A 24,893-nucleotide genomic window follows, 5' to 3' on the forward strand; every position below is an offset into this window, starting at 1 on the left:
GGGCGGATGCGCCATCCGTTCTTGCCATGGGTCGGTCGGAGTGCCGCGTCCGCCCCCACCATGGGCCGAACGGATGCCGCATCCGTTTAGGCCAAATTTTAAATTTTTCTCTTAAATTTTTTTTCTCAAATTTTAAATCAAAAATTATGCAAAGGGTAAAATTGTCAAAAGATAACGGTAGTAAGGAATTTAAGGGTGGTAAATAGCAATACCCTTAATAAAGGGTACAGGTACAGGTGTCCAATGGTGTATGAAGGGTCTTTTCATGAGTTGGAACCTCCTATAAATTCCCCATGATTATAAAATACCATGTAGTTCGTGTCTTAGCCTTTCACGCACTTCAACAAGATCAGCTCCTCTCTTCTTAACCGTCACCAGATCACCCGTCATGTGCACGTTAGAGCAGCGCGGCAATATCTTTATTTTGACGCTTACCGGCGACGATGAGCATCGGTTGAGCCCTTCTCTCATCACCTCCCTCCTATCGACTCTACGCCAACTCAAGTCACAGGCTACTCGCGGCTCAGTTCTTGTAACCACATCTCAAGGAAAATTCTTCTCCAATGGCTTCGATCTCGCCTGGGCTAAGGCCGCCGGCTCCAAATGGATGGACCGCCTGCATGAAATGGTCGAATCATTTAGGCCGGTGATTGCCGAGATGTTATCTCTCCCGATGCCCACCATTGCAGCAGTCCAGGGTCACGCCGCGGCTGCTGGATTCTTGTTCGCTTTAAGCCACGATTACTTCTTAATGAGGAGTGATAAAGGCGTGCTGTACATGAGTGAGATCGACATAGGGCTTCCGCTGCCGGATTATTTCGCGGCTATGTTCCGATCGAAGATGCCCGGTGTTTCTACTAGGCGCGATGTTCTCCTTAGAGGTACCAAAGTGAGGGGAGAAGAGGCTGTGAGGATGGGGATCGTGGAGGCAGCGTACGATAATGAAAAAAGCTTGGCTGAAGCTGCGATGCACCTAGGGGAGCAGTTTACTTCGAGGAAATGGGACGGCGAGAATTACCAGGAAATAAGGAAGAGTTTATATCCGGACGCCTGCGGCGTGCTGGGACTGCGGATCGGCAAAGTGGATGCTAAACTTTAATTATTAAGAGATAATGCCAAATTTCTTCAAAAAAAAAAAAAAAAAAAAAAAAGAGATAATACCAAATTATTGGTGGTGTAGTGTAATTTTATCACTGTTTTTATCTTTAACGAGAATAATGAATGCGTTTCCCTTTGTTTAAACATTAATTAATGGTAAAAACGATTTGGACTGTAGTTTGGAGGGTCGGCCAAGCGAGCCAACCCTATTTAGTTCCACAAATTATGTCGGCCATATGTCTTGATTGCCATACGGCATTCACCAAGCGAGGGTGAATGTGGCATAATTAGCCAACCGACCCTTTTAAGTATTTACAGTGTATCAAGACCAAATATATATGAAGCACTCATCGCTATTTTGTTCCTTCTTTCCGATGTGGGTTTCTTTTTTTCGTTATTTTGATGATAATGGGCTAGTTTTCTCTTTTAGTAGTGACATAGTTTCACAGATGGCTGATATATGCCACAAAATTTTGTCTTATATAGTCTACGCTGTCGGAATGAATAATAGGGCTTCCCAAATGGCATTGCATCCTAATATTTCAGTTATATAGTAAAATTTGATTTACATAGACAGTTGCTATTTCAGACCCCAAGCTTTACTTCCTAAAACCTTTAAGAATTTATATAACACACAGCTTGTGCTTGAAGATAGTAAGAGTCCTTGTATTTTCTGCCACTCCCAACTTGAATCCCATTTCGAATCCATTCCTCCCTGTGTATCCAAGCATCTCGGCTAAAATCAAGAATTCCAAGGATCTGCCATCAACAGAACAAAACAGATGCCAAGAAATTCCGAGTTAATGCATCAAATAAGGGCAATAATGTCACCAGAAGAACCATATGAAGGTTCTAACCTGCAGACCAAATAGATTGCAGAAGTTGACTAAAAGAGAAAACAATAGCAACTTTGCGCATTTCACCAAATGCATTTGAAATGCACTAGAAGCAAAAACTAGATAACCAGTTTAATTACATTTCACCATGGTCTACCAAATGTGTATTAGAATAAATGTGACAGGATAATTGTTCTATATTGTAGCAGCTCCAAGGCACTGCTGATGGACATTCAGGTAAGGTAAGGTTGATCCATGGTTTGTGATTAGTTAAATAATAGTGTTTTTGTATATAGTCTTCACAAAACATATATGATGTAATGTCTTCATGGCCACACAAGCAAACAATAACCAGACAAAGAAAAATGAAATATTAAAAAGGGAACAAAGAATCTAGGCTTACCGAGCCTCCTCTCCAGGACACAAAAGTTGCATCCATTCTTGATTGCAAAACCTATTTCATACATTCAAAACCTGGATCATATCAATATCTATCCAAAACTTAACAAAAGCAACAATGGTCTAGGAAGCACCAAAGGTAAGTACTATTACAGATCCACATAAACTCAAAATCCCTTGTGTACAAGACAAAAAGCATTTTCATGCACCATCCGTGAGACAAAATCATATACTGCCAACTAATCTAGCAGCCATTTTCTTAGAACTTGACTAATAGATGGCATTACTATTTCACCACACAGAGTACCTCTTGTCTTTGCTAGCAAATAAAAACTGATTGGAGAAACAACTGTGGACTTCAAATAAACTAAGAATCTTTGACATTTTTTTATGATATATGAAATATTGGATATCCAAAACGAATTATCATGTTGAGTCTATGACCTTTGATCATGGAAAAAATAGATGATATCAGATATGGACGTTGAGTTTTGGATTCAGAAAATGTGAAAAACTATGTGCCTCCAAAGCTTGAGGGTCTATGCCTGGGAGTTTCCAAATTTAATACTACTAGATATACACTTTTTAATAAAGAATGTTTTATCAACATGTTGACCCAGCCAGAAAGGTAAATCTTGAGTAGTTTAATTGACATTGTGCTTCTCTCAGCAGAGAATTAAAAGAGAAGATATATGGTTATCATGTGAAATCTTCAAAACAATTACAGAGTGCAGTGCGTCTTCAGGGGATGGGTACTTGAGATAAATAACTTTGCAATGAAAGATCGTCGTCTGATCTCATAGGAACTGTCTGATCCCATAGGAACTGTGAAAATTCACGATTTTTTGCAGCCCAAATTTATTCTACATATTATTTAGGTACGTGATAAACTTCAATTTTCTGATATTCTTAAAATCAACTTCACCCTAGCAAGGATCACTGCGATTCATTTTTCTTACAAGTACAATCATATTGTTAAATAAGGGAATAAAGAGCCCAGGCCACTGCTTATCATAAAAAATGGAAACTAACCTCAACAGTATCAATTGCTTCATTTGAGGGAATTGAATGTAAAACTCTGCAGCAATAAGAAACGAGATCATAAATAAGGGAAAAGAAAGTTCTCTAGTAGGTATACTTTCTTCATATAAAATTTATTAATTGCATTCAAGTAGCATCCAGACAACCTACTTTTCTTGACAATTATTGTTAACTGGATATTCAAGATATCAGTTTTATTACACCCCTCGCCTCTCTTTCTGTCTTAGATTATGTTTATCTATTAGGTTGTCTTAGTGTGCAGCCGAGCCAGAGAGTTTTTGCACCCAGTCCCCAACACACTCACTATTACAAGAAAGTAGACAGAAACCAATTTAGAAGCCTACTTGGGGTTTGAATTCCAAAGTAGATGTGATTATCTGAAAGTAGTTTGCCGAGTCAAATGTTAATAGCAGTCTATCAACCCTGTAAAAATTCAGTAGCCTGAAGGTCCTGAACTATATGACAACGGACACTGGATCTTGTGGTTCTCTTTGCACTGTCATCTTACCTACATGACGAACAAGACTGTCTCCACTTATTAAGCACAACTGCATCCACAATGTACCTAATCTAAAATTTTCCCTCTTATTGGACTTATTTAATGCAATACTAAAGCATGCCATATCAATACAAATCACAACCATAGCAGCATTCACACAGTAACATGCTCTACCAAAATTACACTGAACCAACCTTTCCTCCACAGTGGGAATGATTCCAGGTGTCAAAGCCACTCCACCAATCTATGACACATACCAACATCAATTTTCCAGTGTACAAAAATATATTATCTCATCTAGAAAACCGTGCACCCAAACTCACCAACTGTATGCTGCAAAACAGTTTTCTCTTGAGGTCTATACGACCTGTCAACAAAAACAACGATGTAAATATTGTACAGTTCAATAAAAAAAAAGGGAAAACTACAAAAATAAACTTTGTGGTTACACCTCGGCACTCTTGTGATTTAAAAATTTACAAATTGGTACCTTGAGGTTCATTCTGTTAGCAAACACAGGCCAAATGACTAACGGTGTTAAAAGTGAAAGGGAAAAGAGTTAATTTTGTCCTTGTATATATTTATTTTATAAATTAACTCCCTTATTATCACAAACAAACCCCAAAATAAAAATCAATTACACCATCTTCTTGATCTCTCTTTAATTTCTTATTTTTTTTTCTTCTTTCTCTCTCTTCTCTCTCATCTTTGTTAATTTTTTCTCTCTCTAAAATCAATTGAACATTAAAAATACGAATTCATCAATTTATCTCTATGGTGTGCTGGAAACATATTCGTTACGATTCTCAATTTATCAAATGTTTAATTACACTTGCTGTTATATGCTTCTTTCGCATTTGTTTTCAATCACGGTTTCTTTTACTATCTGCAGAAATACCATAGAGATGTTTTAGAACACATGGCTTCTCCTCCAACTCCGGTTTATCCTCCTCCGCCGCCATTTATTGTGGTAAATGAAGCACCGGCAGAGACAGTACCAGAAAATTCAACTGAAAGGGGGGCTGCGAATACTCCAGTTCGCAGAGGGAAACGCGGGAGGAAGTCTGGGTCTAGACGGCACCGTAAAGTTGTAGCTGGTAGCAGAGACACAGATTCAAGTTGAAAAGTTTTGCTGAGGAAAATTATCATTCTTTTTTCCTTCCCTTCTGAAAAAAATCATTTGTAGCAGGGGTGGAAGATTTGTGCAACCTATCTTTTGATGATTTCCTTCTTGAGTTTGATGAATTCGTATTTTTAATGTTCAATTGATTTTAGAGAGAGAAAAATTAACAAAGATGAGAGAGAAAGAAGAAAAAAAATAAGAAATTAAAGAGAGATGGAGAAGATGGTGTAATTGATTTTCATTTTTTATTTTGGGGTTTGTTTGTAATAATTAGATAATAAGGGGGTTAATTTATAAAATAAATAAATATAAGGGCAAAATTAACTCTTTTCCCTTTGACTTTTAACACCGTTAGTCAACTTGGACAGTGTTTGCTAACGGAATGAACCTCAAGGTACCAGTTTGTAAATTTTTAAACTACAAGGGTGCCGATCGAAAACATGTGTAACCACAAGATTTATTTTTGTACTTTTTTTTTTCTTCCAAAACTTACCTGTTGATAAAATGCTGCCAGTGATTGCTTCAGCAAGACCAACCTTCTCTTCTTTCTTGGGCTTAGAAGAGAAAACTGGAAAATTATCCCACATCGGTAGTCCAACATTAATTCCTGAATATGAACTGTCTGATATCTCAGGTCTTCTAGGGTAGTCTATATGCCATGTATCTTCTAGCATATCCTCATAGTCATGGAACCTGGCAATATAGCATAAAAAGAATGTAAAAGTTTTACTGATAAAGGCAAGAAAACTGATGGAAAGCAAGAAAATCTGATAAATATTTCTACCAGGATCGGGGTGGTGGAGGGTACACATCTGGAACAAAAAGCATTGGATAGAATAGACCCATAGGAGGCACCTGTTGGAAAAGAATTGCAAGGAGTAAATTTCTCCTCTGCTAAACATCCTTTAACAAGAGAATAATTTTTTTTAAGTCATAATCAACATACATTAAGAGCAGTTAGCCTAGTCCTATGAGATCCAGCTGTCACCCCATCGTCATAAGAGTGAACTACAGCTACAGCATCAACCTCTCCTTCCTGAAAATAGAAGTTACAGAAGAAATGAAATCCAGTTCAAAGAGTGTGATCATGAAGATCGAGAATTCACATGGGTTTTGAGAATGGCTATCCCAAACCAAAGACACAAAAAAGGCTAAGAGCATATCAAGTTAACCGTCCCAGGAATGTTCGGTAATCCATATGAGGCGAACTGAAAGAAGCATCAGACAGTAAAAAAGGGCGGCCCGGTCGCATTACGCGTCCCCGCTGAGCGAGGGTCCGGGGAGGGGTCCCACCACAAGGGTGTATTGGGGGCAAGCCTTCCCTTGCCAATTTAATTGGCAAGAGGCCGCTACTAAGACTCGAACCCGTGACCTCTGGTCACACGGCAACAACGTTTTACCGTTGCGCCAAGGCTCGCCCTCAAGCATCAGACAGTAATGATAAAAAAAAAGGACAAGTTTTACCCTGAACAGAATTTCAGGAAGAGTATACGGTCTATGATGTGTTGATAAGAAGTTTCAGTTAATAACTCTAGCAGGAGGAGGAATGGCAAAAGAAAGTAATTAGCACATAGTTGGGACTTATAGCTATCTAAAATTATGATATCACTATTCAGTAGAAAACTTCTTTATTGTGAATGCAAGACATTACAATATATACTGGTAAGAAGAACAAGCCTTGCATCAGACAGTAATGATAAAAAAAAAGGACAAGTTTTACCCTGAACAGAATTTCAGGAAGAGTATACGGTCTATGATGTGTTGATAAGAAGTTTCAGTTAATAACTCTAGCAGGAGGAGGAATGGCAAAAGAAAGTAATTAGCACATAGTTGGGACTTATAGCTATCTAAAATTATGATATCACTATTCAGTAGAAAACTTCTTTATTGTGAATGCAAGACATTACAATATATACTGGTAAGAAGAACAAGCCTTGCATCTTGGAGAAAGACATGCGAGGTTAACTAAATTCATTATCATCATATAGAGGCAGCAGTCATCAATCATCTACCACAGTTATGTACTTAGGACTTGATATTGGTCAATAGTCTAGCAGAAATGAATTATAACACACAATATGGAAATTTCAAAAATAAAGAAGCTTATTTTGAGAACAATAAATAGAACGCCAGGCACAAACAACCTGTATATAGGGTTACTTTCAGTGAGCTGAGAACTTAATTTCCCACCAGAACATCTAAAGTTCTCACAAGTTTAGCGACATAAGAAAGTTGACTAATAAACTTCTGATACACAGAAAATTTAAATAATTAACTCCGAAAAAGAGATTCATAAATAAATGGAAAAAGCAAGTCACCCTGATCTCACAATAGGACTCCCTCAGTCTGTTAAGCATCAGCAGATCTATAGGTTTTGTCAAAATGTCAGTTCGAATTTGGGGCCACGTCTGATGATGCCTTTGGGTCCAGAGTAGACATCTTGACATGTCCTGAAAAGAAAGTGATTCAACCAGTCTAGCAAAACATCCACCATAGACAATAAGCAAAAATATAAGGAAAAATTGCAACAAGCTATGCAAACGTGAAAACCAGTGTTGGACATACAACAGGAGGGAGAAGCTTCTCCCTAATCAATAAAGTTAAGGATGCTTGTATGTTAAATGCACTTCTGGTTGTAGAAGTGCTACAGTTCCCCCTCCCCGCATACTCGCTGACCCTCTACCAATAGTTGGGACATGTAAGAATGCCTATGGCCCACTATCCACACAAGTTGTTTAAACATTTAACAGCCCATATATTAATATAAACTTGATATAGGACAACTGCAAAACTAGCCCAGCAAAACAGCTTGGTAGAACCATTAATAACCAATGGATAGTAACAGCCCTCATTTATGAAACTTGGTTGTTACAGGCGTTACACTTGCACAAAAGACATACTCTATAAACTATGAAGCAGACACAAGAGTAAGACAATCAACCAAGTTTTCTCAATCTCCATTTTTTCCTCAAACTGACTTTGGCATTGAAGTGCAAACTCCAGTCACTGGCTTTGCCCACTTCTTATTTTGGAAGAAATCTAATCCAAGATGTTCAGCTCAATCCTATCCCAGTCCCAGAAGACCAGCTCGAGATACCAAGGCATCAAAACTTTTACTTAGAAAAAATCATTGATTACTCAATAGCTTTATTGAAATATTACAAATGTTTTAACTCAAAATTTTAACTATGGATTTCGTTTTGGTATCTGGTAGCCAATACATTGTGATGATTAAATACTCTGTCAAACTATTGGTTCTCTATCAGTATTCGTTATTCACATTTCAATATCCATAGTACACAATGCAACTTATGAACTTTTCATTCGCTGTAATTTTTTTTAAGCATCTCATTTAGAGTGATATCCTATTAGTTGATAAAATCCATATTATGAGGAAAAACACTACTCATCATGCGGGTACTACATAGCCATTAAGTTTTGATGTGTTTATTTATCACATGAAAATCAATAGTATATCCACGGCAAACTTTTTCTTCTAATTGAGGTATGCTACTCAGTTATGGCTCAGTTATAACAACACGGTGTTGAGGCAAAGTTGAAAATAGCATGCTAAATAAATCCCCAATGTTCAGCTCTTTATAGTAACTGTCAACCCAGCCACAGGTAATTTAAAATGAGGTAAGGATCTTGTTCTCTATTGGAGTCTCCGCTAAAAGTCCACTTCATCTAGACATTTGAGAAAAGAATTAAAATGAAGACAATATTATAGGCAAAATGCATTAACATAATTGTTGGGATTTGAGGAGGAATCTATATTTCAATTCAAGTTAAAGCAATTTTCCTGCATACTGAAGCTCATAAATAGGTTCCAGGTTCAATAACAAATAGAGAAATGGAAGCAGAATGTGAACCTCTCCACCAAAGGGCAAAGTCTTTTCCGTATTAGGTAGAGCAACTCCATCCTGAACAACAAAGCTGAAATTTTTTAATTCTCATAAGAGTCAAATGCTTATCGCATTCATAAAATGACACAAACGCTGTAACAACTAACAAGAAGAACCTAAGGGAGGAAATGGTGCAGGAAGAGCACTGACAAAAACTGAATCCTTGTTTGCTGATTCAAAAGCATTAAGGGGGCGTTTGGTTCGGGGGTTTCAGGAAAAGGTAGGGGAATCAGAGGTTTTGGTTCTCTCTGTTGTTGTTTGTTTGAGTAAAAGAATCAAACTCTTTACATATTTTAAGTTTTGGGTACACCCCCACTTTAGTCTAAGTCCATTACCCTATGAAGCACCCACTTGGGTGCGGACACGGGTGCAGGTGCAGCAAATGACATTTTTAAAAAATACGAGACACGGTTGCGGCGGGACACTTCAAATTTCTATATAATTAATTATATATATTACATATAAAAATATATAAAAAAAACATAATTAAGATTTAAAAGTGATAAAAGTACACAAATTACAGTCCAATTATTTTCCTGCATATAGAGGGTAAATGTAACTCCGCCTGTGAGGGTCACTTGGTGGCCTTTACAGCCGGTCCCAAGCCCGGACAAAGGATGATGGTTCATGTTAGCCGATCCCGAATCATGTCGGGACTAAGGCTTTGTTGTTGTTGTTGTTGTTGATATAGAGGGTAAACGTGTCATTTTTAAGCATTGGAGATGGATAACCTCTTGGTTATTTTCTTTTTAAAAAACTGGACGCGGCAGGACACGTTTTTTCCGTGTCAGGTGCGAGTCCAGCCGTGTCCCCATGTCCGAAGAGTCCGACCCCGCGGAAGAGTCGGTGCTTCATAGCCATTACCCCAACCCACCCAAAGTATTGGATTCCCTTTCCCTCTCTTTCTCTCTTCTCTTTACACACACAAAAAAAAAAACAATGAACCCATTTTTTTTGTAAAAGTTGTGTCTCTCCTCTATGTCAGCGCCGCTCTTCGTCGCCGATCTCCTTCGCCGCTCTTCTTCGTCTCTGATCACCGGTCAGTTCACTGTCTTGTCCTTTGTTTCTTTCTCTATTTGCTTTGCTTGATTTTTGGTCTTGACTTAGATTTTCTGGTTTTAATTCTTGATTCAGCAAATTTTTAATTTTTAATTCTTGATCTTAATTCTTGTTCAACAGAGATGTTAATTTTAACAGATATATTATAAAGGAAATTAACAAATAACATTTATTTTGAGAGAAGTTTTCCTTCATCTTTTCCATTTTCAGTTGTCTATTTGTATTATAAATAGAGTGCTACTTGGAACTTAAAAATATAAGCAACACACGTCTTGTGCACTAGAAAAAAAAAAATTAAATGACAAAAACATGTTGATTCCCCCATTTGAACCAAATGGCCACAAAAGGAATCAAAAGGTTTTGCGTTCCCTTTCCGGGACAAATCCAAATAGACTGGCTAATTCAAGGGCATTCCTTTCCTTTCCCACGTTTCTCCTTCTGGATTCCTTTCCGTTGGCGAACCAAACGCCCCCTAATAGAATTGAATGTGGTAAATCATACAAGAGCATGTTGTTGTTTGTAAACTCTTGATATCTGTGGTAAAACTTGCTTGTATGTTACGATAGAAGTAAACCAATATAAATATATATATATATATATATATATACACAACAGAGTTGTGGTTTGGTAAGGGCAGAGAGTCCGAAACCCAAACCAACTCATAAAGGCAAAACCAAACCTAAACTAACTCTACCTAGGAGATATAATCTATACAAGTCCTAATCTAGGTAGAAACGTGTAGTCGACTTTCTTACCCCCCCAAGCTGCACTGGGCGGGACTGCACTATAAGCTTGCCTTGAAGCAATTGGAACCTCCCGCAATGCACAGGTTTGGTAAAAACATGCTGTCTAATCAACGGTAGGGATGTATCGTACGACAAAAGCTTTTGAACAAACTTTATCCCGAACAAAATGAAAATCAATTTCCAAATGTTTGCTGTTGTTATGTAACACCGGATTCGCAGTTAAGTAAACTGCACTCAAATTATCACACCATAAAATAGGAGGAGAAGCTACCGGAAAACCAACTTCACGGAGTAAAATTTGTATCCAGCTTAGCTCTGACGTAGCAGATGCGATCGAACGATATTCTGCCTCGACGGAGGAACGTGAAACTGTATGTTGCTTACGCGGTGACCAAGACAAAAGACATCTTCCTAGAAAAATAGCATTCCTGCTGGTGGATTTTTTATCGTCTTGATCTCCTCCCCAATCAGCATCCGGAAAACAGTGTAATTGGCCAAGCCAGCTGCCTCGATGCAGTGTCAAACCAAACGAACAAGTCCCATTTAGATAACGCAAGATGCGTTTGACAGCCAACCAGTGTGATTTACGAGGCACGTGCATATACTGAAAGACTTATTTACTGCAAAGGAAATGTTAGGACGGGTGAACGTGAGATATTGAAGATTGCCCACTATATCTCTACACATGCCTAGATCGGGTAACAAAATCTCATTCTCGGTGCTTAATTTCTCGGTTGAATTTGCCGGACTTGAAACAGCTTTACTACTTTGCATCTTCGATTTCTCAAGGATGACTTTACAATACTTGGTTTGATGAAGGAACAACCCCTTGGAGCTCTTGCCAACTTCCACACCTAAAAAATAATGTAATCGTCCCAAGTTCCGAATGAAAAATTGTGACTCCAAAAACTGAACGAGCTTGGCAATCATACTTGGATCATTCCTAGTGACTAGTAAATCATCGACATATATCAAACAGAATAGTCGAATAGTACCATGGTGAAAATAATATAAGGAATTGTCTGTCTTAGACCTCTCAAAGCCAAATAGAAGAAGTTTAGATGTTAACTTTTCATGCCAGATACGTGGTGACTGCTTCAGACCATATAGAGATTTGTGCAACTTACAGACATGTGTAGGGCGTATAGGATCCACAAACCCAGGTGGTTGTGTCATATAAACTTCCACCTGTAAATTACCGTGTAAGAAGGCATTTGACACGTCTAGCTGAGTGATTTTCCATCCAAAGGAGACGGTCAATGTAAGGATGAGGCGAATTGTCGTAATGCCTTGAATCAGTATATCTTGTTTCCTATTCGGAGTAGTATTGTGTTTCAGATTTCTACTAGGATTCGGAATCGTGGGACATTGTGGGATCATGGGTTCCTAGTAGGTTTAGGTTAGATTGGGTATTATAAATACTCCATTATGTAAACCTAATCATGTAATCTGTTTTTCTGCCTCCTAATAAATACTATTCTCATTCTGCCCGTGGACTAGCCAACACAACGTTGGTGAACCACGTAAATCTGTGTTCGATTATTTACTTATTTATCTTTCGTTAATTCCGCACAACAAACTGGTATCAGAGCCTTTGGTTTCCGATCGATGTTTTGTTTTCTGGAGAGAAAGATGTCTGCTATAAACGTGAAAATCGAAAAGTTTACCGGGAGAAATAGTTTCAGTCTATGGCAGATTAAAATGCGGGCTTTGTTAAAACAACAAGGTCTGTGGATGCCGTTGAAGAAAGACAACAAGAGAGGTCACTGCTGAGATGACGATTCTGGAAGAAAAGGCACATTCGACAATTATGTTGTGCCTCGCAGATGACGTCATCACTGAGGTCTCATACGAAGAGACTGCTGCTGGTCTGTGGATGAAGTTAGAGAGCTTATACATGACGAAATCTCTAACAAACAAACTTTTTCTGAAACAACGTCTGTTTGGCCTACGAATGCAGGAAGATACGCAACTCAGGGATCATTTAGATCAATTGAACACAATATTATTAGAATTACGTAATATTTATGTGAGAATTGAAGATAAAGATGCTGCTTTGATTCTGTTAGTGTCTTTACCGCTTTCATATGAGAATTTTGTTCAATCATTTATTGTTGGTAAAGATACTATGACTCTGGAAGAAGTTAGGTCGTCTCTTCATAGCAGGGAGTTGCGCCATAAGGCGAACAATACAGGTACAGATAATAATCAAGCCTCTGGACTGTTTGCCAGCGACAGTAAGGGAAAGGGAAACGGTGGAAAGAAGAAATCTAAGAAGCCGTTCTCAAAGGGTCCCAAGCCAGACGACACCTGTAATTACTGTAAGGAGACAGGACATTGGAAAACTGATTGTCCAAAGAAGAAGAAGAAATCAGAAAATCAACCAAATTCTGCTGCTGTAGCAGATGACGACACCAGCTCTGAAAATGATATTGCTCTAGTTGCTGATGGACACACTTATCACTCTGATGTGTGGGTTCTTGATTCAGGAGCATCTTATCATATTTGTCCAAGGAGAGTGGTTTTCAACTTATAAGTAGGTGGATGGAGGTAGCATTTCAATGGCTAATAGTCATGTCTGCAAGGCAATTGAAATAGGCTCAATCAAGTTGAGGACATATGATGGTAAGTTCTGCACGTTGAACGAAGTCAGACATGTTCCGTTGATGACGAAGAATCTGATATCTCTGAGTCTGCTAGACAGCAGGGGTCTCAGCTGGTCAGGAAAAGATGGAGTTCTGCATGTTTGTAAAGGTTCTGATGTGATTCTGAAAGGTGTGAAGTATTGTACTTTGTATTTCCTGCAAGGTTCCACTATTACAGGTTCAGCTAATGTTGCATCGTCAGAGATTGACCAGGAAGATATGACAAAACTATAACATATGGGACTTGGTCATATGGGCGAAAGATGGATGCAGATTCTATCAAAGGATGATCTTCTTGGTGGTCATAAAATCAAGAGTCTAGAGTTTTGTGAACACTGTGTCTTTGGGAAACTACATAGCAGCAAGTTTCCCAAAGCTATTCACATAACAAAAGGCATACTTGATTACATCAACTCTGTTTGTTGGGGTCCATCTCGAGTTGAGTCTTTGGGAGGTCACAGATATTTTGTGTCTCTGATTGATGATTATTCAAGGATGACTTGGGTCATCACGATGAAGCATAAAAGTGAAGCTTTCAAGAATTTCAAGCAGTGGAAAGCATTGGTGGAAAACCAAACAGGAAAGAAGATAAATAGGCTGCGAACTGATAATGGTCTGGAATTCTGCTCGTCTGAGTTTGATCAGTTCTGTAAGGATGAAGGGATTGCTCGGCATCACACAGTCAGGAATACACCGCAACAGAATGGTGTAGCTGAACGAATGAACCAGACATTACTGGAGAGGGCGAGGTGCATGCTCTCTAACGCTGGGTTAGATAGAAGATTCTGGGTTGAAGCGGTGAACACAGCATGTTATCTGATTAACCGCGGACAACACACCGGCATACAGCTCAAGACGCCTACATGAATGTGGTCAGGAAAGGTTGCTGATTACTCAAATTTGAAAGCTTTTGGGTGCACAGTTTACTATCATGTTAATGAGTGTTCGTAGGCTATGGAGATGGAGTTAAAGGCTTCAGGATCTGGTCTCCATCAGAGAAAAGGGTCATTCTGAGCCGAAATGTAGTCTTTGACGAAAAATCTGTGCTTAGACCCATTGTGAAGCCTACAACTGCAATAGAAACTGATAGCATTGATAAACAGGTGGAGCTTCAGGTCATACAGAGTGAGAGTGGCTTGAAGGAACAAGAGTTAGAAGCAGAAATAGAGCTACCAGAATCTACACCATCAGTTTCTCAACCATCTGAAGCTACACATCGTAGCTTAGCTCAAGATCGACCAAGGAGGGTTGGAGTTGGGCCACCTAAGAGGTATGGTTTTGAGGACATGGTGAGCTATGCATTACAGGTTGCTGAAGAGGTGGACACTCGTGAACCATCAACTTTCAGGCACCGATTCTGAGAAATGGCTTGCTGCTATGGGAGATGAGATGGAGTCCCTTCACAAGAATCAGACATGGGATTTAGTCACACCACCTCCAGGGAGAAAGATTATAACTTGCAAGTGGGTTCTCAAGATAAAGGAAGGGACATCTCCTGCAGAGGGAGTCAAGTATAAGGCTAGAGTTGTTGCTAGAGGCTTCAATCAGAGAGAGGGAGTGGATTATAATGAGATATTCTCACCAGTAGTCAGACACACCTCTATTAGAGTGTTGCTAGCTATAGTTACACATCAGGATTTAGAGCTTGAGCAACTTGATGTAAAGACAGTCTTTCTGCATTGAGATTTGGAGGAAGAGATATACATGACCCAACAAGATGGTTTCCAGATTCCTGGAAAGGAGAATTATGTTTGCAAGTTGAAGAAGTCCTTGTATGTACTTAAGCAGTCTCCCAAGCAGTGGTATAAGAGGTTTGACAGCTACATGATGCAGCTGAGCTACACCAGGAGCCCATATGATTGTTGTCTATTACAATAAACTGGAAGATGAGTCTTTCATCTATCTGGTGTTGTATGTAGATGACATGTTGATAGCTGCAAGGAAGAAGCACGACATTCAGAAGTTGAAGGGTCTTCTCAGCGTAGAGTTCGAGATGAAGGATTTGGGTGCAGCTCGAAAAATTCTGGGAATAGAGATTTACAGGGACAGAAGCAAAATGAAGCTTTTTCTGTCACAGAAGGGCTATATTCAGAAGATTTTGTCAAGATTTGGCACGTCTACCGCAAAGCCCATAGATACTCCTAGTGCTGCAAGTGCACGTCTGTTTATTGCTTTTGCACCTAAGTCTGCTGAAAAGAAGGAGTATATGTCTCGAGTTCCCTATACTAGTGCAGTAGGAAGTTTGATGTATGCAATGGTCTGCACTAGACCTGATCTTGCACAGTCTGTTAGTGTTGTTAGCAAGTTTATGGGTGAACCTGGCAAGGAGCACCGGCAAGTTGTGAAGAGGATTTTTAGGTACCTAAAAGGTACATCTGACATTGGTCTCATTTATGGAGGTGATACAGAGTGTTTAGTGATAGGTTTTTCAGACTCTGATTATGCTGGAGATGTTGACAGTAGAATATCTATGACTGGTTATGTTTTCACTCTTGGCGGTTTAGTTGTCAGTTGGAAAGCTACTTTAAAGCCTACAGTGACTTTGTCTACTACAGAAGCAGAGTATATGGCACAAACTGAAGCTGCTAAGGAGGGGATTTGGCTTAAAGGACTGGTTAGTGATCTTGGTCTACATCATGATCAGGCTACAATGTATTGTGACAGTTTGAGTGCAATCATCGTGGGAACATTGTGGGATCATGGGTTCCTAGTTGGATTAGGATCATGGGTTCCTAGTAGGTTTAAGTTAGATTGGGTATTATAAATACCCCATTATGTAAACCTAATTATGTAATCTGTTTTTCTACCTCCTAATAAATACTATTCTCCTTCTCCCCGTGGACTAGCCAACACAACGTTGGTGAACCACGTAAATCCGTGTTGCGATTATTTACTTATTTATCTTTCGTTAATTCCGCAAAACACGAATAGTAGTAGGCTTAACAACTGGACTGCAGGTGTCGGAGTAGTCTATTCGTGGGCGCTGATGATAGCGTTTAGCCACCAATCATGCTTTGTATCTCTCAACCTCGCCATCACCCTTAGTTTTTTTTAAAAATCCATTTACAACCAATTTGATTAGCATTTGGAGGTAGTGGAACGAGGCTCCAAGTGCCATTCATCATTGAAGCATTGTACTCAGAGCCCATAGCCTCTTGCCATTCTTGTGATTTCGAGGCTTGTAAAAAGGTAGTAGGTTCTTTCTGTACCGTGGCAGTGAGAATCCTTGGTTTACATGTCCCGACTTGGGATCTAGTGACCATTTGATGAATGCTAGGAGTTTCTTGAAGAGCTTGAATCATCGGTGAAGAGGAGGCAGTGTTTGGAGAATTATGTAAATCCATTGTTGTATCACGAGCAAGTTGCATTTCTTCACTGATCAATAAGCGAAGCAAATTACCATAAGAAATAGGCTCGAGTCGAGCTTCTAGTGAACGATAAAATGGTCTATAAGTAGAACGAAGTTCTGCCATGATGCAGTCAACAAAATCATCTGTGTTCATAGGGTTTTGTAAAGCTGCTAACTGATCAAACAACATTTTAACCTTTTGCATATATGCAGAGACTGAATCATTATTTTTCTGAAAGGTGAGGACCTGATTCCATATCTGTCGAATTTGAGGACGAGTTCCTGCAGCAAAGGTTGTATGAAGCTTGTCACAAGCTTCTTTGGCAGTTTCAGACCCCACTAATTGTGGGAGCATATTATTAGAGAGATCCATAAATAATTGCAAGGACTTGGGAATTATGAGCTTCCCAATCATCATTATTCATGTCCGCAGGAGGAGCAGAGGCCGAAATATCCCTTCAGAATATTGGTCACCTGGCTTTTCCATGGCGGAAAATTAGAAGGGTGAACTTAACTGACAGATTGTGTGCTAAGGTGGCAGTTTGTGATTGAGTAAAACCTGATTGAACCCCTGAAGAATATCAGTCACCTGGCTTTTCCATAGCAGAAAATTAGAAGGGGTGAACTTAACTGACAGATTGTGTGCTAAGGTGGCAGTTTGTGATTGAGTATAACCAGAGTTACCAATAACACCTGATGAACCCCTGAAGAGGAAGATTTCGACCTTGTTGGTGAGGAAGATCTTGTCGACATCATTCACTGATTAGAAACGAAACTGGTACTTTGGTATTGGAAAAAAAAAATCAATTTAAAACTGGAACTGGGGATTGACATTGGTAAATTGGAGACTGCAAATCGGGATCACAAGAAATCAATCAGCGATCAGAAACTGTGAAGTTGAAATCGAGCAGAAAAACAAAGAAAAGGTTCGATCAGAAGAAAGGTTCGATCGAAGGTGAGAAAAAAAACCCGCAGGTGAGAAAGCTTTGGTTTTTAAACCCTAGGGCTCTGATACCATGTAAACTCTTGATATCTGTGGTAAATCTTGCCTGTACATTACGATGGAAGTAAACCGATATATATATATATACAACAGAGTTGTGGTTTGGTAAGGACAGAGAGTCCGAAACCTAAACAAACACATAAAGCGAAACCAAACCTTAACTAACTCTACCTAGATGATATAATCTATAGAGTCCTAATCTAGGTAGAAACGTGTAGTAGACTTCCTTGTCATTGTTGTGGTAGTAATTGCAAGTGTGTTCAAGATGATTAAGCAACTACTAGCAGCATTGAGAACTGAGGAAGGCAATAGTGACAGTGTCTTTTGTACTCGCACTAACAAGCAACAGATAATACGGATAAACAAGAAAATAACAAAGAAGGTGGGCTTAATTATGGCAATGTCTTTGTATACACTGACACCTAATAACAATTGTTATTCCGGCAGCAGAGAGAGTCAAGTCCTCAAAAGGGCATTAGTCAAGAAAAGGAAACACAAAAAACATTTGCATCTAAATTACTTGGGTTGGTCTTTGGATCAAACACTCAATCTTTTTTTCCTTTGCAAGAACTTCTTTAAGTTCATAACAAAGATTGGATACTGCTTTTAGTGGATAAGAAATCATATCTCTAATTACAACCACCAATGCTCTATGGCGTCTATCGTGCAACCTCCTATAATATAAGGAGAAGGCAATAGATGCAAGCAACAATTAGAACACATTTGCAAAACAGGCTTACTTGTGTAGTGATATGCAGCACATTTATCAAACTCCAATTACCTCAACACAAATGACAGATGTCACTTGAGCACCAACATTTACAACACATGCTGTTGATAAACCATTCCCAAAAACTGCAGCAAGGCCTTCCTGTGACACTTCAGAAAATGATTATCAAATACTAGGATGATTTATTATAAAGATAGGCAGATGAATTAAGACTGCAATAAACTAGAAATGCAAGCAGATGAATAAAGAAGACCACTTAGAGCAACAGACAACAGGAAAAGTATACATACTCCCTTGCTCCCAAACTAAGACTGCAACAATCTGACCAGAGAACAATACATAACCAACACAACTAAATGCAACAATATCTATAGAAAAAGTTACTGAAGTAAATGTTCAATGCTAAAAAAGGAATACCACGCTAAGCATCTGGTGCCACAAAACAGATTGGTTCTTGGGAACATTAACAAATTGATGTTGGCATCCAAAGGTAAACAGAAATCATTAGTTGAATAAAAGAAAGAGTTGTCTAACCTGGTGTACTACTGCTGAGCTGAAGTGCAAATCTCGTAGAACTACAGACACCATTTCTTTTATCTCTGCATATAACAAGAAACAACAGAAGATTACATTATTTTCTGAACTCAAGAATGCTCAAAATTGAACTCCATGAACTAAAATTGTCCAAACAGTATCTTGATATTTAGACAAACTTATGAACATATACCGCGATTGTCAAATGTTTCTGGCAAAACAAGGACTGCAGCATACATGTTTCTTTCTGACTGAGGGATATGCAGTTTCTCAATCAATATCCAATCCCATATAGCATGTAGGTCTTCAAGCACCTAATAAAGAAGGATGATTATGAGCAATTGGAAACTAGTATAATTTACATCATGCTAAAACTTCAGAACTTAACAGAAACAGCATGGGGCCCGACCTACATCAAGAGGATCAGGGGCGGCTCTAGGGGGAGCCAACATAGGCTCCCGCCTAGGGCCTCCGATTTAAATCTTTTTATTTATAAAATCAAAATTTTATTTTAACTATAGTACAATAATTATTGAAATATCAATTGTTAAAAATTATCATTATAAATAATTATTATCTCATATATGAATTTAATAGTAATCATATATAGAAAATAACAAGGCTTAATACATCACTAGCTCCCTAAACTTGTCCAAAATAGTAGATTGGCTCCCTGAACTTTGCAAGTGTCTCACCAGCTCCCTAAACTTGCTTATTTCGTATCACCAGCTCCCTAAACTTGTCCATAAAAGTAGATTAGCTCCTTAAACTTTGCAAGTGTCTCACCAACTCCCCAAACTTGCTTATTCTGTAACAACTAAATACAAAAACCATAATACTAATTCTCAATCCTCATCCATTCAATCTCTCAAACTTGTAACACTAACTCTTATAATAGGTTGAAAGGTAGGAAAAAGCGAAAAAATTACCTCTCGAAAAGATGAAGATGTATTTTTAGAATTTAGGTTTAATAAGTTTTTGTATTTAGTTGTTACAGAATAAACAAGTTTAGGGAGTTGGTGAGACACTTGCAAAATTCACGGAGCTAATCTACTTCTATGGACAAGTTTAGGGAGCCGGTGATACAAAATAAGCAAGTTTAGGGAGCTAGAGAGACACTTGCAAAGTTCAGGGAGCTGGTAATGTATTAGGCCAAATAACAACCTCCTAAACTGAAATTGAGAGTCGATAACAATAACGCATAATGTCTTTTTTTTTCAATAACCGCCTCATAACAATAATAGCACAATAAGAGGCCTCCGAAATTTATTTCACAACTTCTCTCTTAACAATGTTAAGAGGGAAAAGTTACAATTTCAGCCATATGGTTATCAGGGGAGTAAATTTAACCTTTATGTACAAAATAATACAATTTTAAACCTAATATTTACTAGACAATGCAATCTCAAACCCCATTAATAGAAGATAACCTCCTTAAAAGAAAATGAGTTTTCTTCATTAGAAGAAGATGTGCAATTTGAAGTCTTAATGGGTGGTCAGAATGCTAGAGGTTGAAAGGTAGCTTTCATTAATGAGGTTTGAAATTACACTGTCCCGTAAATGTTAGACTTAAGATTGCACTATTTTGTAAGTGGAGGCCAAATTTGTTCTTTCCCAATAACTATAAGGCTAAATTTGCATTTTATCTCATAATAATATAACTATTGACTGTTTGGTTATATGCAAATTGCTTCAAAAGTTTTAGATTTATTTGGTTCTTTTTGCCCTAGTCAATAATTAATTAAATTATATTTATTAAATTTAGATTTATAAAAAAAAAGGAACAAAAGCTGCCTAGGGCCTCTAAAATACTAGAGCTGGCCCTGAAGAGGATAAGTTAATTTTGAATTAGAAATCAATAATCAATTTTCATGATCGATAGATGCAGTAATACAATAGGAAGGTAGAAATAAATGCGAGAAATGCTGATCATTTGTCAGAAATGTATGTTATGTGTGCAATGCACAAGGAAGGTAAGTAACAAGGAGAAGACCTGCTGCATCGGATAACGTTGTGAAATGTTCAAATGACCCCTGCGAATAGGGCGATGTAAACAATATGGATCTGCAGGGGATACTCTAAGTGCTTCCTCACCATATATAAACTGTCTGTATTTACGTTCACTTGTACTGAGCTCCTTCACGTCTGTGCTTGCATTCTTATCTAAGGATTCACCAACTTGACCCTCATTTGTTGCTCCTTCTGCACAAGCATGTGTGAGTTAGGGATACAACTGTAAATTCAAAGCAATGCATGAAAGTAATAGTACACAAATATGCACTGTAATTTACATAGAGACACGGTGGCAGAAGCTAAATCTCCCAATATTACAAATTGAGAACAACCAAGCCTCAATCCAACCATTTGGAGTTGGCTATACGGATACCTCTTCCCCTATCAGCCATGTTAAGTATACAATCCTTTGAGAGATCTAACATTTGCAGGTCATTTTTGTAACTGCCATCCAAGTCATTCTCAGTCTCCCATTTCCCTTCTTGACCATGGTTACTTTTATTCCTTTGTATTTACATACAGGAATGCCCATAGGCTGGAGTTGAACATGTCCAAACATACAACATGCATCATAATCATAAAAAAGGTGCAAATGATTAACAAGTTCTTTAACTTTTCAGTCGTGTGGCATATTCATGACCTAAATATTACAGCCTCACAAGTACAACACATTGACCAATCCTATTAATTAAGCATTGAGTGCTGAAGACATCACTCAAAATGTAGAACTATTCAGATCAGAACAAAAATAAATGAATAATAACAACAGAAGAAACAAATTTTATAAATTCAAAGGGATAAGAAAGGATGGGTATAGGTATATATACTTTTGAACTTGAATAAAGTGCCTACCAAAAGATACTGAAAAGTTTCTATCCCATACAAAAACAACCATAGAGCAAGAACTTCATGTTAATACCTGTAGCCAAAGAAGGATTCTTTTCCTGCTCATATATGTTAGTCCACGCAAGAGCCATATCCTTCCTGCCATTGTGTGGATTATATCCATCAACACGCCCTATCTGCAGAATAACCTCTTTCATTTTGTAACATAAAAGTTTACCAGCAAGTTGCAAAACAGACATAATCTGTCCCTTCTTAACTTTTAATACAAACTGATTGTTCCTAAATTTGAATATTGTATGTTTTAGAAAGGTAGATACTAAAAGAACAAGGGAGCATAAACAAAATTTATTGCAAATAAAAGAAGGGCATAGCAAGCACCTTTTGCTTCAGGATGCTTTTGTACACTCTAAGAAGCAGACAGAAGGGTATTTGAATATAAACCACCACGGGCGGATGCAGGATAAAGTCTCGTGGGGGGCCAAAATTTGTAATTTTTTTTTATCACATATAATTAAGAGATCAAAGTATACTTGCTCTTTCAGGTCTCGAAAATCATCTATAATTAAATCTATACTTAAACTACCGGTGATTTCTCTCTCCATATACAACAGTAAATAATATGAAAGATATTCATCTTCCATACTGTTTCAAAGCTTATTTTTCACTATAATCATAGCTGAAAACGATCGCTTTGTTGTTGTCATAGAAATAGTAAGAGTGAGAATAAGAGTCACCACTCTATACAAAAACAAATAAATGTATGATAATCTAATATCAAATCTTAATGATAAAAAACCTACAATTCCAACATCTAATTGATCATAAATCCATAGAACAATAATCTATAGTTATAATATTGTAAGGAGGGAAAAAAATATGAAAATATCTTAGGCAGAATTGAATAGAATGTAAATCGGAAAGGGGGTTGGAGACTCGAAGAGGAATGTCAAATTGAAAATAAAAGAGCTGAAAATTGAGAAGAGAATATGGCATTGCAAACGGAGAAAAAGTGAATAAGAGAAATAAAAATAATAAAATAATAACAAGAGAAACAACTTAATGAGGAAACAGGAAAAAAACAAAAATATAATAAAATTGAAATCGGACTTGGACTATGAAGGGGACTGTTGGACTGGGATGGGAACCAGCTGGAGATTTTGAGGGGGCTGAAATCCTTCACTCGTCATACTAAGATGGATTTTTGGACTGGCTGGGGTCCGCCCCTGCAAACCACTGAGCATGAAAAAGGTATTTGAGTATGAACTGTGGAGCATGGGAAAACATCTCTTGGGGAGATAAGCTATTCAAGTGATTGCTTTCAATTCTCTATTATTTTTATGCTATTGAAGACATTAAAGATCAAAACTTAGACTTAAGAATAAGAGATGATTTTCAGAAAGCAAATGGTTATAAGTGATGGGCGAGAAGTTTCAAAGGGATCAATAAAAGCAAAAAACAATTGCCAGTCTAAGTTCTTATGAAGTAATTCTGAATTCTGATAGTCCAAGAAAAATAACTGACGAGGATCCAAACCCAGCGCGACATGCTCAGGTTAAAGCACAATGTGCATATTTGATTAGCAAATTCATGAGTCTCCTCAAGGTAATTCACAAGTCATAAAATCTTCTAGAAACATTACTTATTGGGAAATGTGCAAATTGATGAAAATCATCATTAAATCCCATCATCACAGCAAGATATTCAAACAAACAAGAAAGAAAAGAAATTACATTTCTAAACGGATAAGATCTTGAAATATTAAAGATGGACACATACATAGCGAAATGGTACTCCCTATCATAGAAAGGAGATATCACAAAATCTTACATGAGTTACAAAAAGTTGCTTTAACAGATACAGAATTAATTCATCAAATCCTGTTGAAAAACATTGCATAATTTCATGATATAATTACAATAACCCACTAACATAGTGTATAATCCTGAAAAATGCCATCAGAAGTACGAACTTAGCATAAAATGAAAATGTTAAAAGGTTTACCTTGCGCGGGAAAGCGTTGTTAGCAACCTCCTCATCCAGAAAAGGTATCTTCATCAAAGAAGCGATCTTCAAACAAAGGAAAAAAAAACAATTCATAAGCTTAAGACTTACCCGCAATAGATAGTAATTCACCATCGTGATTTACAAAGCAAAATGAAAAACATAAACTCACAATATCATATGCTTTCTCGCGCTCCATGTGCTGTACTGTTGTAACCTGAGAATTGAGCAACTAGAGGACAAGGGAGGGAAAAAAGTGCAAAAGGTTCAAGAAAAGTTTAAAAGAAAAATCACATATTTAGAGAAGAAAAGAAGGAATTGAAAAGTGTAAAACCTGATCTTGAACATTAAGTTTGGGGGTTTGATTAGTATAGCGAGCAATGCAATGTGGGATATTGAAGGGAATGTCGTGTTGTGCAAGGCCGATTCTGACATTTGCAGACCCTATCACCGAATTGAATGAGTTAGGCTGACAACAGAAGCAGTAGTAACAGTAAGTAGCAATAATAGCTATAGTACCAGGGTTGATGACAACCAAATTGGAGCCTCTCTCGGCGATGAGTTGTGAAGGCACCACCGTCTTCAAATAATCCTGTCAAAAGCAAATCAAGTTCAGTAGAGAATGGACGAGGTTTTGCTGGAGGAAATATGGTTCTCAGTGGTCGTATACCATGGTGAATGAGGAGGAGCTCCGTGCGGAAGTTGCTCAGCTCTACTTGCTGCTATTTTCGCTCGCTTTGTTTCTCTTCCTGCTTCTCTAACTTCACGAATTCAATCAGAATTTATAAGGATCCAGAAAACTATTGATATCGACGTCGTATTGGTTATTTTCTACCTCAATTTGCCAAACTCCAAACTGTAATTTAATTTCTCCCGTTACTGTTTTCAACAATTTTAATTCAATTTTTCGAGTTAGGTCGAATGTATTGCTACTAGATTTGTTCATGGCCAGATCCGCTTATCAATCTTTTGTCCAAAAATAATCTAAGGCTGATTCGTTGTTAATTTAGTTGAGTAATGTTATCAAATCCGGACCGAACCGACTGGTCGGACCAGTTCGACCGGA

The 24,893-nt window shown here is 38.0% G+C and overlaps 2 protein-coding genes and 1 non-coding gene across 4 annotated transcripts; 1 reads left to right on the forward strand and 2 right to left on the reverse strand.

Moving 5' to 3' along the window:
• The first annotated feature begins 297 nt into the window (after positions 1 to 297).
• LOC136218664 (enoyl-CoA delta isomerase 2, peroxisomal-like) lies at positions 298 to 1,248 on the forward strand. The gene has a single exon (XM_066005696.1). It carries the CDS (start codon positions 389 to 391, stop codon positions 1,097 to 1,099), a length of 711 nt encoding a protein of 236 aa, XP_065861768.1. The 5' UTR covers positions 298 to 388; the 3' UTR covers positions 1,100 to 1,248.
• A 29-nt stretch (positions 1,249 to 1,277) lies between these two features.
• Positions 1,278 to 24,649, reverse strand: LOC136218662 (actin-related protein 9). 2 transcript variants are annotated; one of them, XM_066005694.1, is made up of 20 exons: positions 24,498 to 24,649; positions 24,347 to 24,419; positions 24,162 to 24,271; positions 24,000 to 24,059; positions 23,828 to 23,893; positions 21,900 to 22,002; positions 20,961 to 21,169; positions 19,161 to 19,281; positions 18,968 to 19,032; positions 18,485 to 18,574; positions 8,869 to 8,919; positions 7,315 to 7,446; positions 5,943 to 6,032; positions 5,781 to 5,851; positions 5,490 to 5,689; positions 4,197 to 4,240; positions 4,068 to 4,117; positions 3,366 to 3,411; positions 2,338 to 2,388; positions 1,278 to 1,857 (listed from the first exon to the last, which is right to left on the reverse strand). In XM_066005694.1, the coding sequence occupies exons 1-20, from the start codon at positions 24,498 to 24,500 to the stop codon at positions 1,714 to 1,716; spliced, it is 1,779 nt and encodes a 592-aa protein (XP_065861766.1). In that variant the 5' UTR covers positions 24,501 to 24,649; the 3' UTR covers positions 1,278 to 1,713. The 2 variants fall into 2 exon arrangements, with proteins under 2 accessions (XP_065861766.1, XP_065861767.1); XM_066005695.1 differs by lacking the exon at positions 8,869 to 8,919.
• LOC136221371 (U11 spliceosomal RNA) lies at positions 1,279 to 1,405 on the reverse strand. The gene has a single exon (XR_010685137.1). It is a non-coding gene; the product is annotated as a U11 spliceosomal RNA (small nuclear RNA).
• Positions 24,650 to 24,893: the final 244 nt, after the last annotated feature.

Source organism: Euphorbia lathyris, chromosome 2 (assembly GCF_963576675.1).
Source record: "Euphorbia lathyris chromosome 2, ddEupLath1.1, whole genome shotgun sequence".
NCBI classification, from domain to species: Eukaryota; Viridiplantae; Streptophyta; class Magnoliopsida; order Malpighiales; family Euphorbiaceae; genus Euphorbia; species Euphorbia lathyris.